Source organism: Lepidochelys kempii, chromosome 10, assembly GCF_965140285.1.
Source record: "Lepidochelys kempii isolate rLepKem1 chromosome 10, rLepKem1.hap1, whole genome shotgun sequence".
Taxonomy (NCBI): Eukaryota; Metazoa; Chordata; order Testudines; family Cheloniidae; genus Lepidochelys; species Lepidochelys kempii.
In genome coordinates this window covers 15724009-15742586 of record NC_136389.1, presented here as the reverse complement: position 1 = coordinate 15742586, position 18578 = coordinate 15724009, and the positions used below count along the sequence as shown (strand labels likewise).

Here is an 18578-nt window from a genome sequence, read left to right as displayed (position 1 = left end):
ATTTGATGGTGATGTGTCTTAGATGCTTCAGCAATGGGGGCAACTGACTTGACCCACTGTATGAAGTTGCAGGAGAATTACATATGACTTCTGGGCTCAGTATTTCTGTCCTTGGAACTGGGAGTACCATATCACTGCTACAGTTCCTCCAGCAGGATAGGGATAGTATTGATGAGCTCCAAAATGCATCCCTTCCCTAAGCCAAGGAAAGTAGTGGATAAGAAAGGTTTTGTTTTAGAGCAGGGGATGGAATATAAAAACTTGAGTCCTCAACTGAGGATGAGTAGGTGATGGCTGTTACATCCTCTAAGATTCCCTGACAAGTAGAAAGCTTTTATTTTAATCTGAATCTAACAGTTTTGAATAATGATTTATAATAGTACCACCAGTCTTAACTCACAATATGAGTGATGGTGCTGTAATGCAAGAAACAATGGTTTTGCAATTATTAAATGAACAATATATTTTTTTTTCAAAATGTAGCTAAGTTTGGTAGATAACTGCCTGTGGACCTGGAAGACTGTCATTGCAAATGTTTATTTCTGGCAACACTATCCTGATGCTGTCAGAGTATGTGGTAAAGCTCCAGCATCAGTGATTTTGTTGTTAGTGGTAAATTCAAGCAGCTAGAATTGTATTGTATTCATATTCTCTTCCAGGTTTTTTTTCCAGCTATAGTTGCCTGAAATTAGGTGGGAATTTCTTGTCTTATGGGTGTAAATATAAATGCTTAAAATGCATTGCCAAGTTGTCTGTCAAGTGATGACATTTGCAAAAGATATTGTCAAAGAGGAACAAGTTCCCCCAGCTTAAAGGTGAAAAATGAAGTTCTAATATTTTTATGTGGAGTCTTTTTCTATAACCACTACTGACTTACTATCATTAGCTGGAGCAGCTATAGCTACCTTACTGATCGTGTGTACCTGTGACGAATTTATAATGGAAACTGGATATGAGTAGTGTTGGTGTTTCTCTAAGCTTTTGGGTTTGTTTCTTGTGAGACAACTTCTGTGCACCTCCTACATTTTTCCTCTTTGCTTTGATAAATTGCCTTTTTATGGATATTTAAATTCAGTTTATAGTATATTTATATTAACAGGAATTCAAGTGCAACTTAATCATTATGCAGAACATGGATTAGTTCCTTATTATTTGTATAACAGATTTGTGCTATTGAAAACCATTTCAAATGCTTAAATCTAGTATCTAAAACCTAAATTATTTGTATCTTCCGTTTTGACAGGAACTGTTAACCATGGCAGAAATGAAATGCTAGGTGTGTCAAGTAAGAGGGTTCTTTTAGATAGGGTAGAAGAACTGAGAACTCATATGATGCACAGCTTCTTGTCAGTGGCATAAAATGATTGAACATACATTATCACAACCAGCTTTGTGAGCATTTTTTTAAGAGCATGCATAATTACAGTGGACCACAAGGGGGTAGTAATTTGCTGCATTTTGAACTTTGTTTATAATGCTCAACAAAGTTCATTACTTTTTTATTGTCTGGCTATACTGAAAGGAGGACAGGAGACATTTGATATGGTTTTTAATCGGGCCATAACTTTACTATTAGATTTCTGGGACTATCCGGCGGATAAGTGTGCAGCGTGGATAACACCATGTTCATTCAATAACTTCCCCGAGGGGGAGGGTTCTACCAGACGCCCTCCACCCCACTTCTTTTTCCATCCAGGTGCCCCAGCCAATTCATTGCTGGGACCTTACCATCCACTCCCTTCACAGAAGGGTTAAGGTGGGCTATAAGAAAAGGGAGTTGGCTCCCTGCTGTACCAATCATAGGTGCCCCAACCGCCCCTTCTCCTCAGTTCCAGTCCTTTAATCAACACCACCTCTTAAAGTCCTGTGAAGGTTCCTTCCCCACTCTGAACTTTAGGATACAGATGTGGGGACCTGCATGAAAGACCCCCTAAGCTTATTTTTATAGGCTTAGGTTAAAAACTTCCCCAAGGTACAAACTTTGCCTTGTCCTTGAACCGTATGCTGCCACCACGAAGCGTTTTAAACAAAGAACAGGGAAAGAGTCCACTTGGAGATGTCTTCCCCCAAAATATCCCCCCAAGCCCTACACCCCCTTTCCTGGAGAAGGCTGGATAAAAATCCTCACCAATTTGTACAGGTGAACACAGACCCAAATCCTTGGATCTTAAGAACAATGAAAAATCAATCAGGTTCTTAAAAGAAGAATTTTAATTAAAGAAAAGGTAAAAGAATCAACTCTGTAAAATCAGGATGGTAAATACCTTACAGGGTAATTAGATTCAAAACATAGAGAATCCCTCTAGGCAAAACCTTAAGTTACAAAAAGACACAAAAACAGGAATATACATTCCATTCAGCACAGATTATTTTACCAGCCATTAAACAAAAGGAAATCTAATGCATTTCTAGCTAGATTACTTACTAACTAACCGTTGTAAGGCTGCATTCCTCATCTGTTCCCGGCAAAAGCATCACACAGACAGACCCTTTGTTGCCCTCTCCACCTCCTCCAGCTTTGAAAGTATCTTGTCTCCTCATTGGTCATTTTGGTCAGGTGCCAGCAAGGTAATCTTAGCTCCTTAACCCTTTACAGGTGAAAGGGTTCTGCCTCTGCCCAGGAGGGATTTTATAGCACTGTATATAGAAAGGTGGTTACCCTTCCCTTTATTTTTATGACAAGTCCTTTATCAAGCCATTTCTCCAGTCACTGTACACCTTCCCTATGGAGTACCTGCACTGAACATCTGTCCCACTTATATAATGAGTTGTGACATATCGCCTAACTCCTTTCATGCCACATGTCAACAAAGCCCTTCCCAAACGTGCTGTGGGGAGGGTGAAAAAAACCCAAATCCACCTAGGCCAGTCTAGTGGTAAGGGGAAAATTCTTTCCCAGCCCCTCTAAAAAGAGGCAGCTACTGCAATGCCCACAGCAAGTCTAGACCAAACCTGGTACTTCAGCACCTAAGGGGGATGGAGCATGGGTGCTGCCTTAGCCTGCTCCATGTAAAAGGGGGCTTCACTGCATGGGCTGCCCCTTTTAAACTCTTCTGCCCATCCAGATTCCAGGGGATGTCCGTGTCGCCCCTTTTGCAGCAGTTAGACTCTCTTCCCCTACCCCAGCCTTAAAGCACTGCTCCTTTCATTCCGCCAGCCAAATTCCCTGCCCTCCCCCACCCCTCCACCCCGCTTAAAGGTGCAGTGCGGTCATTTTCAGCACAGCATGATAGAAAGTTATCATACTATTAGATTATGGTAGATTATTTAACCACACTGATTATTCATTATTGGAAATCCTGGCATTTATTTTTAGTTTGGCACAGTGTGCTGTCACTTTCTAATATTCTGAGATTTAAATGGTATTGTGTTTTGTCTCTAGATTTGTCACACTCAAATTGTTCAGATAATTCTGATACCTAAAATATGTTGTGAAGGGCTTTCGTTTAACAGCATGCTCGGAAATGACTATCTTTGTGTGATAATAAACATGACCCACATCTATGATTGAATAGATTTTTTTTTTTCAACCAGTAGCAGTGGGAACCTTCAAAGTAGCCATGTGGTTGGTAGATTTTACTTTTTTTGTAGGGGGAGCAGGGGCTAAAATAGCTTTAAAATTTCTTGATGGCAAACAAACATTGATGGCAAAATATTCATCTTTTTAAATTACAGAAACAAGAAAATAAATTCACCTCAGGATTGCTCAGACTTCTAATACCTTAACTTCATGCACAGGGCATGACGACAAATTCAGGTTGTGGCAGCACAATTCAACCACAACCTCCCCTGTGTATAAGGTACATAGTGGGCTAGTGCCTGGTCAGTGACAGATTATAGAATGCGCTAATTGAGAGTATCCCCTCTGCAGCCTCCTCCACTGGGAGCAGTCCTTAGCAGGCACTAGCATTACTTTCACTGGGGGATATCCTCATCTGCCTTTCCTTTGGGGAATGCTCTGGGAGGTATAGTGAGGTGGGCTGGCATAAGGAGGGGTCATTTTTAGCTCCATGTACCATAGAAGTATATCTGGTCCAATAAATTTATTAATACTTACTCTTTATATAGAGAGATGGATAGCTTCTCAGTACATCAGTTGTTAAACTTACACCTCTAGAAAAATGACTGACAGAAGCATAAATGATCTCCACTGTTCCAGTGCAACATAATGTGATCTTTTGTTGGCTTGTGTGGCTTCTGAAATGCATTGAAAATGTAAACAAGAACAGTCCTGAAAAAGGGCATATAAATATACTTAATTACTTTTTGTGATGGCATTTTCTATAGATTTTTGTGCATTTAACATCATAATTGGTCTTTAAGCTCTGGTGTAGTCTGATGCTAAATTTAATTTCATTACATTCTCCAAATTATTGATTTTTCTCTCGAATGTGTATTGAATATCCTTTTGTCTTGTTTTTTTTCTCATTACTGTACTCTTTGTTTTCCAGTGATTTAGCCTTAAGGAATTGCTTTCTTACATCTGATTTAAATGTAAAAGTAGGAGATTATGGAATAGGATTCAGTAGATACAAGGTAAGTCAATCTATCTGTTTTCTTTGTCTAAATCAATTTTAAAGAGATTCAGAGCAACTTAAAATTAAAATGTATCAAATATATTTGGACGAAACACATTAAGATTACAAACCAGTATTTTATGGGATGACTGCTTTTATGGAGCTATGATTTTGATCAGTTACTTTACAAATTAGATCGTTGGTTTTCATATAAGTAAAGGATGTATAAAACGTAACTGAATGTTAATACAATAACATCGCTTATTGGAGAACTGACGAGTGGATCAAGAGTTCTTAACATGACTAAACTGTGATTGTGAAATGCACAGGGAGATGAGGCTACAAAACCAAAAAACCTAGTAACAATGGGGGATTTCAGCTAACCCCATATTGACGGGGTACGTATCACCACAGGACAGGATGCAGAGATAAAATTTCTAGACACCGTTAATGACTGCTTCTTAGAGCAGTTAGTCTTGGAACCCACAAGGAGAGAGACAATTCTTAATTTAGTCCTAAGTGGAGCACAGGATCTGGTACAAAGGTAAATATAGGTGAACCACTTGATAATAATGAGCATAATGTAATCAAATGTAACATCATAGAAGGGGGGGAAAGATCAAAGAAACATTTAACTTCAAGGGGAACTACACACAAATGAGGACGCTAGTTAAATATAACTAAAAGGAGCAATCATGAGTGAAATGCCTGCAAACTGCATGAAAACTATTTAAAACACCATAATAGAGACTCAGACTAAATGTATAGCCCAATTAAAAAGAAAAAAAAACCAGTAAGAGGACCAAAAAAATGCCACCATGGCTAAAATGCATTGTAAAACAGGTGGTTAGAGGCAAAAACACATCCTTTAAAAATTTGGAGGTCTGGTAAATGTGTAGATAGGCAGGCCAAAAAAGAATGTGAAAAGCAACCAGCAAAAGACACATGAACTAACAGCAAAAAAATTTAAGTACGTAAGAAGCAGGAAGACTGCTAAACAATCAGTGGGGGTTGCTTGGTGACTTAGATACTAAGGAGCACTCAGGAAAGACATGGCAATTGCAGAAAAGCTAAATGAATTCTTTGCATTGGTCTTCACTGCAGAGGAAGTTTCCTATCCCTAAACCATTCTTTTTAGGTGAGAAATCTGAGGAACTGTCCCAGATTGAGGTGTCAGTAGAGGAGGCTTTGGAAAAAAGTGATAAATTAAACAGCAATAAGTCACCAGGGCCAAATGGTTTTCACCCAAGAGTTCCTTCAGAACTCTGATATGAAATTGCAGAACTAACAACTGTGGTATGTAACCTATCGCTTAAATCAGCCTCTGTATCAGATAACTGGAGGAAAGCTAATGTAGCACTAATTTTTAAATAAGGCTCCTGACATGATCTTTGCAATTAGAGGCCTGACTTCAGTACCAAGTAAATTGTTTGAAATTATAGTAAAGAACAGAATTATCAGACACACAGATGAACACGATATATTGGGGAAGAGTCAACATGGCTTTTGTATATAGGGAAATCATGCCTCACCAATCTATTAGAATTCTTTGAGTGGGTCAAGGGTGATCCAGTGGATATAGTTTACTTGGACTTTCAGAAAACTTTTGACTAGGTCCAACACAAAAGGCTCTTAAGCAAAGTAAGCAGTCATGGGATAAGAGGGAAGGTCCTCTCATGAATCAGTAACTGGTTAAATGATAGGAAACAAAGGGTAGGAATAAATGGTCAGTTGTCACACTGGAAAGTGGTAAATAGCAGAGTCCATTGGTCCCTGTACAGATCCATGGCTGTTCAACATATTCAAATGATCTGGACAAAGGGGTAAACAATGAGGTGGCAAAGTTTGCAGGTGATACTAAATTACTCAAGGTAGTTTAAGGCCGGCCTGCCTGCCAGTGAAGAGTCACAAAGGGATCTCACAAAACTGGCTGACTTGGCAACAAAGTGACAGATGAAATTCAGTGTTGATAAGTGGAAAGTAATGCACATTGGAAAAAATAATCCCAACGATACATATAAAATGGTGTGTTCTAACTTGACTGTTAACCACTCAAGAAAGAGATCTTGGAGTCGTCATTGATAGTTCTCTGAAAACATTTGCTTAATGTGAAGTGCTAGTCAAATAAGCTGTAAAATAAACAATGTTAGGACCCATTAGAAAAGGAATAGATAATAAGACAGAAAATGTCATAACACCACTATATAAAACTGTGGTACACCCACACTTTGAATACTACATGTAGTTCTGATCACCCCATCTCAAAAAAAGACTTATTAAAATTAGAAAAGATGCAGAGACTAGCAACAACAATGGTTAGGGGTATGGAATAGCTTCCATATGAGGAGAGATTAAAAAACTGGGATTGTTCAGCATGGAAAAGAGCTGATTGAGGGGGTGAGATGATGGAGGTCTATAAATCATGAGTAAGGCTACGATTTAGTCACGGAGGTCGCAGAAGTCACAGAATCCATGATTGCAGTGGTGGGGAGCTGCAGGGTTGCCTGCCGGGGCCAAGAGCTGTGGGGTACCCCACCGCCTCTGGAGGCCCCCAGAGCTCCCAGCCGCCACTTGCAGTGGAGTTCCCTGCAGCTTGTGGGTGGCGGAGGAATCCCCGGGCAGCCGGAGGTGGCAGGTCCCCAAACTGAGTGGTGGGGGTACCCCATAGCTCCCAGCTGACACGGGAGCCAGGGGCACCCCACAGCTCCCTACCCCCATGAGCAGTGGGGGATCCATGGAGCTGCAGGTGGCAGGGGTACCCCACAGCCCCCAGATGCGGTGCTGGTGGCTTCTAGCCCCTGCACAGCTGCCCCACTTCAGGCAGTGTGGAGATCTGCAGATAACCATTTTGTTCCGGATATTTTTACTAAAAGTCACAGACCAGTCACAGCTTCCATGAATTTTTCTTGTTTTGCTCGTCACCTGTTTCTGACTTTTTTACTAAAAATATCTGTGACAAAATCTTAGCCTTAATCATGAGTGCTGTGGAGAAAGTGAACAGGGGAGGTGTTGTCTACCTTTCTAACTCACAAACCAGGGGTCACCCAATAAAACTAGTAGGCAGCTGGTTTAAAACAAATATAAGTACTTCTTCACACAATGTGCAGTCAACCTGTGGAACTCGTTGCCAAGGGATGTTTTGAAGGCCAAAAGTATAACTGGTTTCTAAAAACAATTAGATAAATTTCATACAGGATAGGTCCATCCATGGCTATTAGCCAAGATAGTGAGGGATACAACCCCATGCTGTGGGTGTCTGTCTCTAAACCTCTGACTGCCAGAAGCTGGGACTGGACGACGGGATGGATCTTTCGATAAATTGTTCAGTTCTGTTCACTTCTCCTGAAGCATCTGGCACTAACTGTTGAAAGACGATACTGGGCTAGGTGGACCATATGTCTTACCCAGCATGGCCATTCTTGTGTTCTTAAACTTCAACTTACCATTCAGGCTTGTATGCCCTGCCCTACAAGAGTCCTAAAATAAAAGAATGCAGGGATGATGTAGAAGTTAAAATTTTATTAAAGAAGATATGCATTAAAGTTTAAAGTCAAGGTAAAACACATTGTTGATCAATTTTTTAAAATATTGTTTGAAATGTAAGTGTTCATAATATTTCATATTAATTCAAACTATAATACTCAACAAATTGGATAGTGGAGGGAGAAGGGAATGTCAATTGAAATCCATTTTCTCACTTAACCGATTTTCCAAGTATTTTAGCTACCAAACCATTTCTAAATGTTTTTAATATGTTGAGAACTGTTCTCTTAATATAAATTGATTGAACTTTGATATACACTTGTGGAAGATATTCTTTTTCAATGGGGACCTCTATGCTGCATAGAAAATTACCTTAATTTTTTATGGTGAGAAGGATGCTTAGATCACTTATTCTATGTGTAATCATTTTATAGAAAGATTTAAGGACCTTCAGAGAATATTTACTTGCCATTCTGCTGAAAGAAAATATTGAGAAGAAAGGAAGTGGCTACAAACCTCTCTTAATGAGAGAAATCAGGGAGATAAATTAAAAAACAAACCTTGAAGCCCCTGGAAAGCATAAACCTTGGATTAGCTTTTATTTTGGTTTTCTTTTTCCCATCACTAGGAGGATTATGTTGAGACAGATAAGAAGAAATTTATTCCTCTTCGATGGATTGCACCTGAGCTAGTAACAAGCTTTCAAGATAGATTGTTAGCAGCAGAGCAAACCAAGTATAGTAACATATGGTATGTAGTAGACTTTTAAATATTTGAAAGAATTGGAGTTCATACATTTTTTCAGTATAAAATACACAATTATTAATCAATGTATTTTCATTGTAAGGAGTGGACTGAATCGACTGACTGTTGGCTTGATGTACTGGATTTAATATTCTGCTATCATTCATTTTGTAGGAATTTTTCAAATTAATCTCTATTGGCTTGAAATTGTATTTAATGCTCTAAATTTGCTGTTAAGTGGTTATAACATCAAAATAAAATTATGGAAATATGTTTAGCAGAATAGGTTTTTACATTTCAGTTGTAAAAGAAATACTTGCTGTATACAAGGCAAACACTTGCCAGCAGTTAAGAAGAGAAACAGCAAATTATTTGACCATTAAGGTAACAGTCGTTGATGATGGAGACCGTTTTGATAGTGGAGGCCAAAATATTATTCCTGGGTCAGATGTGGCCTTGGCACAATTCACTACAGTAGAGCTTTAACATTTGTGCTCCACAATATACCATTCATCTCAGAGAAGTAAGTTAAATACATTCATTTACTCCCATTTGCATTGGTTGTTGCCATCGGTTAATAAGCAAGGTCTGCAAAGAATCTAGGCTATGGGTAAAATTTTCAAAATAACCTAAGTTCTATCTTCAAAGTCTCATTTCTTTCAGTGATATTTAGGCTTCTAAATTACTTTGAAAAAGGGACTTTGGCTCCTGAGTCACTTAAGTGCTCTTCAAGATTTTACCCAAAATCCTAATTTCCTATTGTACCTAGACAGTAGAATAAAATGCATTGAATAGTAGAATAAGTTGATTTCCTGTTTGTTGCACTAGTCAGAAAGCAGGTGGCCTGTGACAGTAGTGGCTCCAAGTCTCAGTTTGTAACATCTGTTCATCTTACATGCCAGATCCGCAGATAAGACATTGTGCTATTATGTGCTCATGCAGTTAAACTTTAAGCATTCCAAGTGAAACTCTGGTGGCTATTCTATGCATCATACACGGTAGATACTCCAGGGTTGTGTTTTTTTTTTTAATAGATAAATATCAGATCTTATATTATTGGTATTTTAATGTTTCTGGGTTGTTGTTTTTTTGTTTTTTGTTTTTCAGAGATTGGGATAAGAGGGCAGGTTGGCCAGGGTGATAGTTCCTTATATTTTAAGGGATAAATTGCTCTGAATAGACATTTTAGATAGGATGAGGGTTAAGGTGTTGCTGTATGTGTTCCTGCCATAACTCATTGTGACTTTGTTTATAACATTTATTTTACATAGCTGAGCAAGAAATGCTACACTTAAAAACAAATTTGTTCAATGCAACGCAGTGGGATAGGCTGACCCTTACCGGGACAGAAACTAAATAAAAAATAATTCTTATAGTAGAATCCCTTAAGGCTCTTATGTTCCATAGGCTAAGGATTTTGATTTTTGTTGAGTTAACAAAAGGCTGAATTGGAGCTGTCATATATACACACCTGTTTTACGCTGTTTGAATAGAGGAGGGTTTGCCAAAAGCTGGCACCTGTAGCATTGTCTTGATGCTCTGATGTGCATCATTTAAAACAAAACAAACCTGCTTTTATTTTAATCTTTTATGGGCATGTGTATATCACATCTAGCACAAGAGGGCCACTATATAGTACGTCAGTACAAATAATAAAAAATTGTTTCATAGAAAACTGTCACTTCTCTTTTTCAGGTCACTGGGTATAACATTATGGGAACTCTTTGATAATGCTGCTCAGCCTTATTCACACTTTTCTGACAGAGAAGTTCTAATCCAGGTCATAAAAGAGAAACTCGTTAAACTCTCTAAGCCACATCTGGAACAGCCATATTCTGATAGATGGTAATTTTCTTTTTAGACTCTTTCTATTTAAAAACAAACAAACTCTGAACTGTTAGAGGTTTCTCAAACATTGTAATTTTTATACTATCAAAAATAAGTCAGAAGAGCTGCATATTCATATATTTCTGGAAAAGTGATCCTAGCTAACAAGCAAAAGGAATTGCAACAGATAAGGAAAGCATTTTAGCGAAGTATACTAATAAAAAAGGAAACCTCTTGAGTTTAATTGCTTGATGTAAAGTAATGAACTGAAACGTGTAGCCTGTCCATGCAGTGAATGAAAAGGGAATGCAGTTATTTTTGTATATTGTAACTGTTGAAAATATCCTTTTCTTCTTCACAGGTATGAAGTTCTACAGTTCTGCTGGCTACCTCCGGATAAGAGACCAACAGCAGAGGAAGTACACAGACTTTTAACATATCTCCGCATGCAAAGCCAAAGGGACTCTGAGATAGATTTTGAACAGCAGTGGAATGCTCTTAAGCCAAACACTTCCAATAGAGAATCAAATAACTCTGCATTTCCAATCCTAGATCATTTCACAGGAGATAGACTTGGCCAGGAAATGGAAGAAGTCCTCACTGTAACTGAAACAAGTCATGGACTCAGCTTTGAATATATCTGGGAGGCAGCTAAACATGATCATTTTGATGAATGTGGTCAGGTGAATTCTGATGAAGCAATGGCATATACAAACATTTTCTTTCCAGTTGAGGTTTTTGAAAGGTCACTTTCAGAGCAACGGTCTGGAGCACAGGATGAAAGTGGTCAGGAAGCTTCACTTAATGTACCTGGGGTGCTTCCTGTTTTTGATGCTCACAAACTTTCTCTTGGAAGTGATTACTATATCCAGTTAGAAGAAAAAGACAGGGGCAATCGCATGAATTTTGATCATCAGTCAGCTGTACTAACAACAGAAGTTGATCATCAAGAAGTTGTACAAGACAAAAATTCTCTCTTCATGGTTCCCAGGGATGTTGATGCTGAAGAATCCAGCACAGATGGGGAGTTTTTCTACTATAACAGAGATCCTAAAGATGAGGCTTTGCATGTTACTAATGGTCCTGAAAGCCCTTTCCAGAATATATTTAGTGATATTGACAGAGCAGAGGAATTGACAAATAACAGAAATATATTTGACTTAACTGAACTAAATGATATTCATGTAGAATTTAAGCCAACAGTTTTAAATTCAAGTGTAGAGGTATCAAAAGCAGTCAGTTATCCTTATAAGGAGAGTTCTAGTCATGTTTCTGCAAATGAGGCTGTTTCCTTATATGAAAATATGAGAGAGTCTGATTTTAGCGTGCTATCTGTAGAAGAACTCTCTGATAACTTTCTGTTTCTTCAAGAGAAGAATTTATTAAAGGGGATATTGACTAACAAAGATAGCAGTGATGATATCAGGCCAAAATCAGCAAAAACAGATTTTAAAAATATATCAGAAACATCAACTAGGAACTCTCTGGACATTGAGCTAAAACTGGCTAAAAATACACCAGACTTTTCTTTATTGCATGATGATTTTAAAACTGGGAACAAAGAAGATCATGTCCATGTGCCTGCAGATGAAGATGTGACTGTTCTGCTTCAGTCGCTTGCAGAAATGCAGGTGCCTTCTGTTTCTTCACTTGTAACAGATGAGAAGTCACAAGATAAATATCAGAACCTCCCCATACTGAAAGGTGGTGATACATTTTCATATGTTGGAGTGGATAAAAACTCATCTCACAGTATTAATGATGGTCTCTGTCAAGGAAAGGAACAAGGCATTGAAGATGCCGCCATTGAAATACTATCCAGTAATGCCAAAAATCAAAGTTCTGGAAACGATTCATGTTATGGCGTCACACTTGAAATTGAAGAGTCTGAGGGACAAATAAAAAATGAAACACTTGTTAATTATGATGAAATTACTTTTGGGAGAAACCTTGGTGTAGAGAAAGGAAATACTAATAAGGAATCTATGAACTATGATTTGCAGAACAAGTCTCCTGTCTTAGAACAGGATGATGGGGGTTTACTGGAAAACAACAATGAAACTTTCAATCATCTTCAAAAATATAGTGACGCTCCTAAAGAAGTGACTTTAATATCTGGCATTTCATCAGACTGTGCAAGTCAAGATAATCTGTTGGAAGATAGTTCATCATCTCCCTCACAGACTACAGAACAATCCATAAAAACACCAGACTCCATGGATTCATTAGATGTGAATGAGGTATTAGAGTCTTTAGGGGCCCAAAGTTCGCAGAAACTTTTGCCACCTGATAAACCTGCTGATAGTGGCTATGAAACTGAAAATCTGGAGTCTCCAGAATGGTCTTCACATCTTACTGTTGATGATACGTCTAACACAGACACTGCATTATGTGGTGTTGGTGATAGGAATGCTAGTGATTTGTCAGCCAATCCAGTAATCATTGTTTCTGCAGAAACAGCTTGCTCAGATTCAATACATAGCAATAGTAACTTTGAAATAACCACACAGAATTTTGCTAATGGAAATCAGAACTCTTACAGGGACTCTGCTTATTTTTCTGATAATGATTCTGAGCCAGACAAAAAAACAGAAGAGATTGTAAACAAATCAGCAGAACCAACAGTAGATATTTGTAGTACCTCTTCCAGCATAGAGAATAAAACTGAAGATTATTATTATTTTGGAGATATACAGTCAAAGCACAGTCAAATAGAGGATTACCAGGACCCCAGTAATTTAGACACACAGTTAGAATTAAATGACAAGTTGGGGACACAGAAAACAGATGTAATGATGCAGGTGTGTCCTGACAAATGGAATAAAGAAACTCCGATATTTGCAGTGAATTCTGAACAGAACTATAGGGGTGAAATTAAACTATGTGAGGAATCTCGCAGAAATGTCTCTTGTGTTGGCACTAATACTTCAGAATTTCTTGCATGCGGAGACTTACAGTCTATTCATAACATACACAGTCCTTCAGGTTCAACTGATATTGAAAAATCCTTGTGCCACACTGAAGGACCTAAACTGAAAGAGCCAGATATTGAAGGAAAATACCTTGGTAAACTTGATGTTTCTGGAAGGCTTGATTCATCAGAGGATGGAGATGATGCAGATGAAGAAGATGAAAACAGTGATGATTCTGAGGATGATATGAGAACTTTCCGTATGTGTAGTCTTAGCTCTGACAGTGAAGATGAAACTGTGCATCAAGTGCCTGTGATACTTTCTGATAAAGATGATGGAAAACATCTGAGAAGCCTGCTGAAACTTCCAAAATCTCTTAAACATGACATGCCCTCTGAGTATTGGAAAAATGAGAAAAAGGCAGTAACATTCTTCGACGATGTCACAGTCTATCTGTTTGATCAGGTATCTTGACCTCTTACTTACTAAGCATTGATTCTAGAATTTAGATCCTTTTTTTAAAAAAGGACATGATCAAAATTTTAAAGCCCAGATTCAAGATGATATACCAGCAAACTTCATTATTGTTAAGTCTTTACAAACTTATCCACTCATCTCATTAAAAACTAATAAACATGTATCCACATTAGAAAAGGACCTTTTGAAATTCCAAGGTTCAGTGCAGTGTATTGGTGCAAGTTAGTATTTATAAAGTGAAATGTAGTTTGCTTTACATGGAGAGTATGAAAGAACTTGAATAACCACACCTGTGCTGGCTAGAAGAATATGGTCTTCAAGACTGTCATTTTGACACCTTTTACAAGCACTTCATTTGTCTGGGCTATTTTTTAATATATATCACAAATATTTTATAGGTCAGGACTGTTCTTATACTGTTGGTAGAAATATTGCCATTTTTATATTTAACTGGTTTAAGTATTTGAATTCAAATATACTTCCAGTCCAAGTATCTTCATTTACTATTTCAGACTAACTCTTTTCCTGCATTTCACCTATCCAGGGTGGATATACGTGTATCTAATGAGCCTAAACTAAAACAGTAGAGTAGTTCAGTATTTGAATTCCAGTATTATTTTCTTCTTTTTCTTCATCTGATACATGTGATTCTTCAAGTTAATCCAGTACAAATAAAATATAAATGCTTGATCTACTTAATAAAATCCAAGGTTACATTTGTTTCCTTATTCACTTCATATAATAACAAGCTGTGTTTTTTTAAAGCTTATAGCAACCCAGACTAGCATGGTAATTTTAAATGAATAGAGACCTACTGTCAAGCCTTGGAAATGTTGCTTGTGAAGAAGTGGATAAAAAATATTAAAAGGTCTATTGCATATTGGAGTAAAAAAAATAGAGGTGACTCTTTTGCTCTGTGGCCTCTGCCATAAAAAAAATAGCAATCCTTTTGTTAGAGGAAAAACATCTGCTACCTTAGAACGATATCTCTACCAATATTTGGTCTCTTATTTCTTGGTTTCACTAACTGATTACATGTTAGTAGCTTTTTCATATACCATACTAAACTTCTAATTTACTTCCTCACCCTGAAGTATTATTAAAGGATAGAACTGTAATGGTGGCGGGTGGAACTGAAAGATGGATTTTGAAAATGAAAAATAGTTAACTAAATTGTTTCATGCAAAGAAGACGACAATGGTCAGTCTAAAAGTCTTACACTTCATTGCTATATGCTTCTTTTTTTTTTTAAAGGACCCTCTCTAAGTAGAGGACAGTGGGGGGAGTTTAAAAATTCACACTTCCGGCACACATTGTAGTGTTCATCCGTGCAACTTTACTATGGATTACAATGTATAATATTTCAATTCAAATACATATATAAAATATAAATGGAATTTTGGCTGTGTTCTTGGTTGAAGAGTGACTGTACAGTCTAAGTGGGTTTGGGAAATAACATGATTTTGGAACTGCTGACATCTGAGTGTGTGTGTGTGTGTATATATATATATTATTATTTATATATATATATATATAAAATCACATGTACAGTAATGGAATTGAACTAAATTTTTTTGGGGTTCTCTTAGGAAACACCAACCAAAGAGCTGGGAAACCGTGCAACAGAATCAAATAACCAAGGCTCTGCTAGCACTCCTGTCCTCTCTTCAGGTCTCAGTTACTTGAACAGATTTACAAATTCAGAAAGCTCTACTGATGAAGAAGGTACTTCTGGTTAACAAAATTCTATATTTTAAACAAAACCTAGTTCTGGGTTCTTTGGTAGCAATTTAAATGTGTTTTTATGGAATATAATCTTCATAAATATGCCATACAACACTGCCTTCAGTTTCTCAATTTTATAAGATACTCTTTAGCAGGGCTCAGACATTTTCCTCTGGCACATACTAGGGCCTGGAAGACTTTACTGGCCCTGCAGAGTATTTCTGTTCCTGGTGACCTGTTGTAACTGCTTAATAAACTGGACGACATTTATGGTTTTAACTTTCCCACTGTTCTTTCCTTGTAAATTTGTAAAACTTCTTCATGCTTCCTTAAAAATTAAAAATTTGTCTTCACTGTGGCTCCCTCTCCTGGTGAAGCCAGAGAAGCTGTTCGAAGGGAGTTCCTCCTGCCATACCAGAGGAGCTTCAATGGCCTAATGAAGCAAGAGGAGAAAATAAAACTTTCTTAAGTAATATTTCCACTGGGCCGTTGTAGCTCCTCTTGACCATGGAAACAAACTTTTCATGATGATCGTATGGGAGTCTGTAGCTTCTTAAGCTTCACTAAGATAGAGACCTGGAGAGATCAAAAAACTTAATTTTGGAAACTTCTGAATAGGTCCACATGATTTATCATAGAGAACATAACAAATTAAAGATTTTTAATAAAGAATAATCTTTAAAAATCAGAATTCCTACCTTGCACCCCATTCCATTTAATTTTCCACAATAATATTGGTATATATCTCAAAGCCATTAGTTAGCAATTTAATGTTTATTTCTTTGAAAACAAGTTCCCCTAACTTCTCTTAGTTAGCAAGCAATATTTTCCGATAGCAATTCTCAGTAACAGCCACTAACATCCAATTGGAATTGAAAGGGTAGAAAATGTTGGGATTTTTAAGGTCCCTTATTCTGTGACCTGTACATTCTACCATCAGAAAGCTAGTAATGTCAGATTTCCTTCAGCATTCATTTGTAGCCCCAATGATTCCCTAAGATACAGCACTTTTAAATTAAATTGTATTTTCTAATAAGCAGTTGTTTTTATGGAGCGGGAATGTGATATACCAAGTTGTACTCTTCAAATCCAGTACAATTTTTCACTGCTTGCTTTTTAAACTGATTATTTTACACTACCTTAAATTATGTATATCTTTATTAATTCTGATTGTTTATTGTAGGTGGAGGTTTTGAATGGGATGATGATTTCTCTTCTTCAGAACCCTCTTTTATAGCTAAGTCAGCAAATAACCTCATTAGTTCTAAGCCGCCTCTTCAGACTTCAAAGTACTTTTCTCCACCTCCACCTTCCCGGAGTCTTGAACAAAACTGGTCACATTCATCACCTTATTCCAGGTTCTCGATCTCTCCTGCAAACATTGCAAGTTTTTCTCTTACACATGTTACAGATTCAGATATTGAGCAAGGAGGTAAGTAGATTTAGGTTTCTTTCAAGTAAACCGTGTATATTTTGATGACTTCTGTAATATTTTGGCTTTTAAGTAAGGCCTGTTCTTAATAGCTTGTTGAACAAGTGTTATATTAAAATAGAATGCAGAGCTGTAAATAATGCAAATACTGTCAGTGAATTGAATAAAAGAAAAGGAGTACTTGTGGCACCTTAGAGACTAACCAATTTATTTGAGCATAAGTTTTCGTGAGCTACAGCTCACTTCATCGGATGCATACTGTGGAAAATACAGAAGATGTTTTTATATACACAAACCATGAAAAAATGGGTGTTTATCACTACAAAAGGTTTTCTCTCCCCACACCCTACTCTCCTGCTGGTAATAGCTTATCTAAAGTGATCACTCTCCTTACAATGTGTATGATAATCAAGGTGGGCCATTTCCAGCACAAATCCAGGTTTTCTCCCCACCCAATTTTCCATAGTATGCATCCAGTGAAGTGAGCTGTAGCTCACGAAAGCTTATGCTCAGATAAATTGGTTAGTCTCTAAGGTGCCACAAGTACTCCTTTTCTTTTTGCGAAAAAAGACTAACACGGCTGTTACTCTGAAACCAGTGAATTGAATATAAATCTTGGTGTTGGGGCCTGTATTTGTGTGTTTACTGTCTTGGTAAATCCAAATAACTTTTTCCTTGCTAATAAGATCTTAAATGATTTTCCTGATTAAACGAGTAATTTATTAATAGTTCTCATACTGGGCTCAAAACATTTTAGATCAAAATAATTGTGTTTTTGTTGCTAAATGTTCTCCAGAAAAACCTGTGCACATGCACTGCCAAAATTCTGGGTTTGTTCCTAAAGCAGAGAACTACGTTATCCCTTCTAGGAAAAACAATAAGATTTCTACCTTGGCAGCCACTCTGTGGAGCTTTGGAAGGAACCATGCTCCCCCATAAAGAGGAAAAAATTATAGCTTCTAAAGTATTTGAGAATCTTTCTATGATGGCCCCATCACTGGCCATAATTTAATTTTTGTTTTTATTTCGCTAGTTAAGGACCTTTAAGAGCAGTATTAGACTATTGTAGTACCTACATTTGTTTTATAATCTAGTTTCTTGTAGGAAGTATGTCCCTGAGACTCTGCTAGGGATTGCAACGTCTTTTTAGAACTTGATCTGTTGTAGGTAGGGAATTTCCTTCTTAAAGGAGGGTTTAGCAGTAGACCCATATACAGTAATGTTAAGGTACTGATGCTATTTCTGTACTGAGCAGTTTCCTTTATATTCCTGGCTCTGCTAAAGTGTTCCTCTGTATATTTTAGTACCAAAATGCCTCAGAAAAAAACGATAAAATAAGAATAGGGACAAACTCAAAAATAATTTCAAAGTATCTTTATAAATACAATATTTTATCAAGAGATTAAAAATAAATGTTAGCCACTGATGTTCCCTGGTTCTCAGTTTTTATAAAAAATGAAT

The 18578-nt window shown here is 37.3% G+C and overlaps 1 protein-coding gene across 3 annotated transcripts in view; it reads left to right on the top strand.

Annotated features, from left to right (window-relative positions):
- LMTK2 (lemur tyrosine kinase 2) overlaps nt 1–18578 on the top strand; it is an 89453-nt gene that overhangs the window by 64280 nt on the left and 6595 nt on the right. For all 3 annotated transcript variants that reach the window (XR_012161123.2, XM_073362133.2, XM_073362134.1), the window contains 6 exons: nt 4452–4536; nt 8629–8750; nt 10440–10589; nt 10933–13948; nt 15550–15685; nt 16869–17117. Coding sequence is in view for 2 of the 3 variants with exons in the window: in XM_073362133.2 (XP_073218234.1) it covers nt 4452–4536; nt 8629–8750; nt 10440–10589; nt 10933–13948; nt 15550–15685; nt 16869–17117 (3758 nt within the window). In the remaining variant the exon portion in view is untranslated. The remainder of the gene's footprint in view (nt 1–4451; nt 4537–8628; nt 8751–10439; nt 10590–10932; nt 13949–15549; nt 15686–16868; nt 17118–18578) is intronic.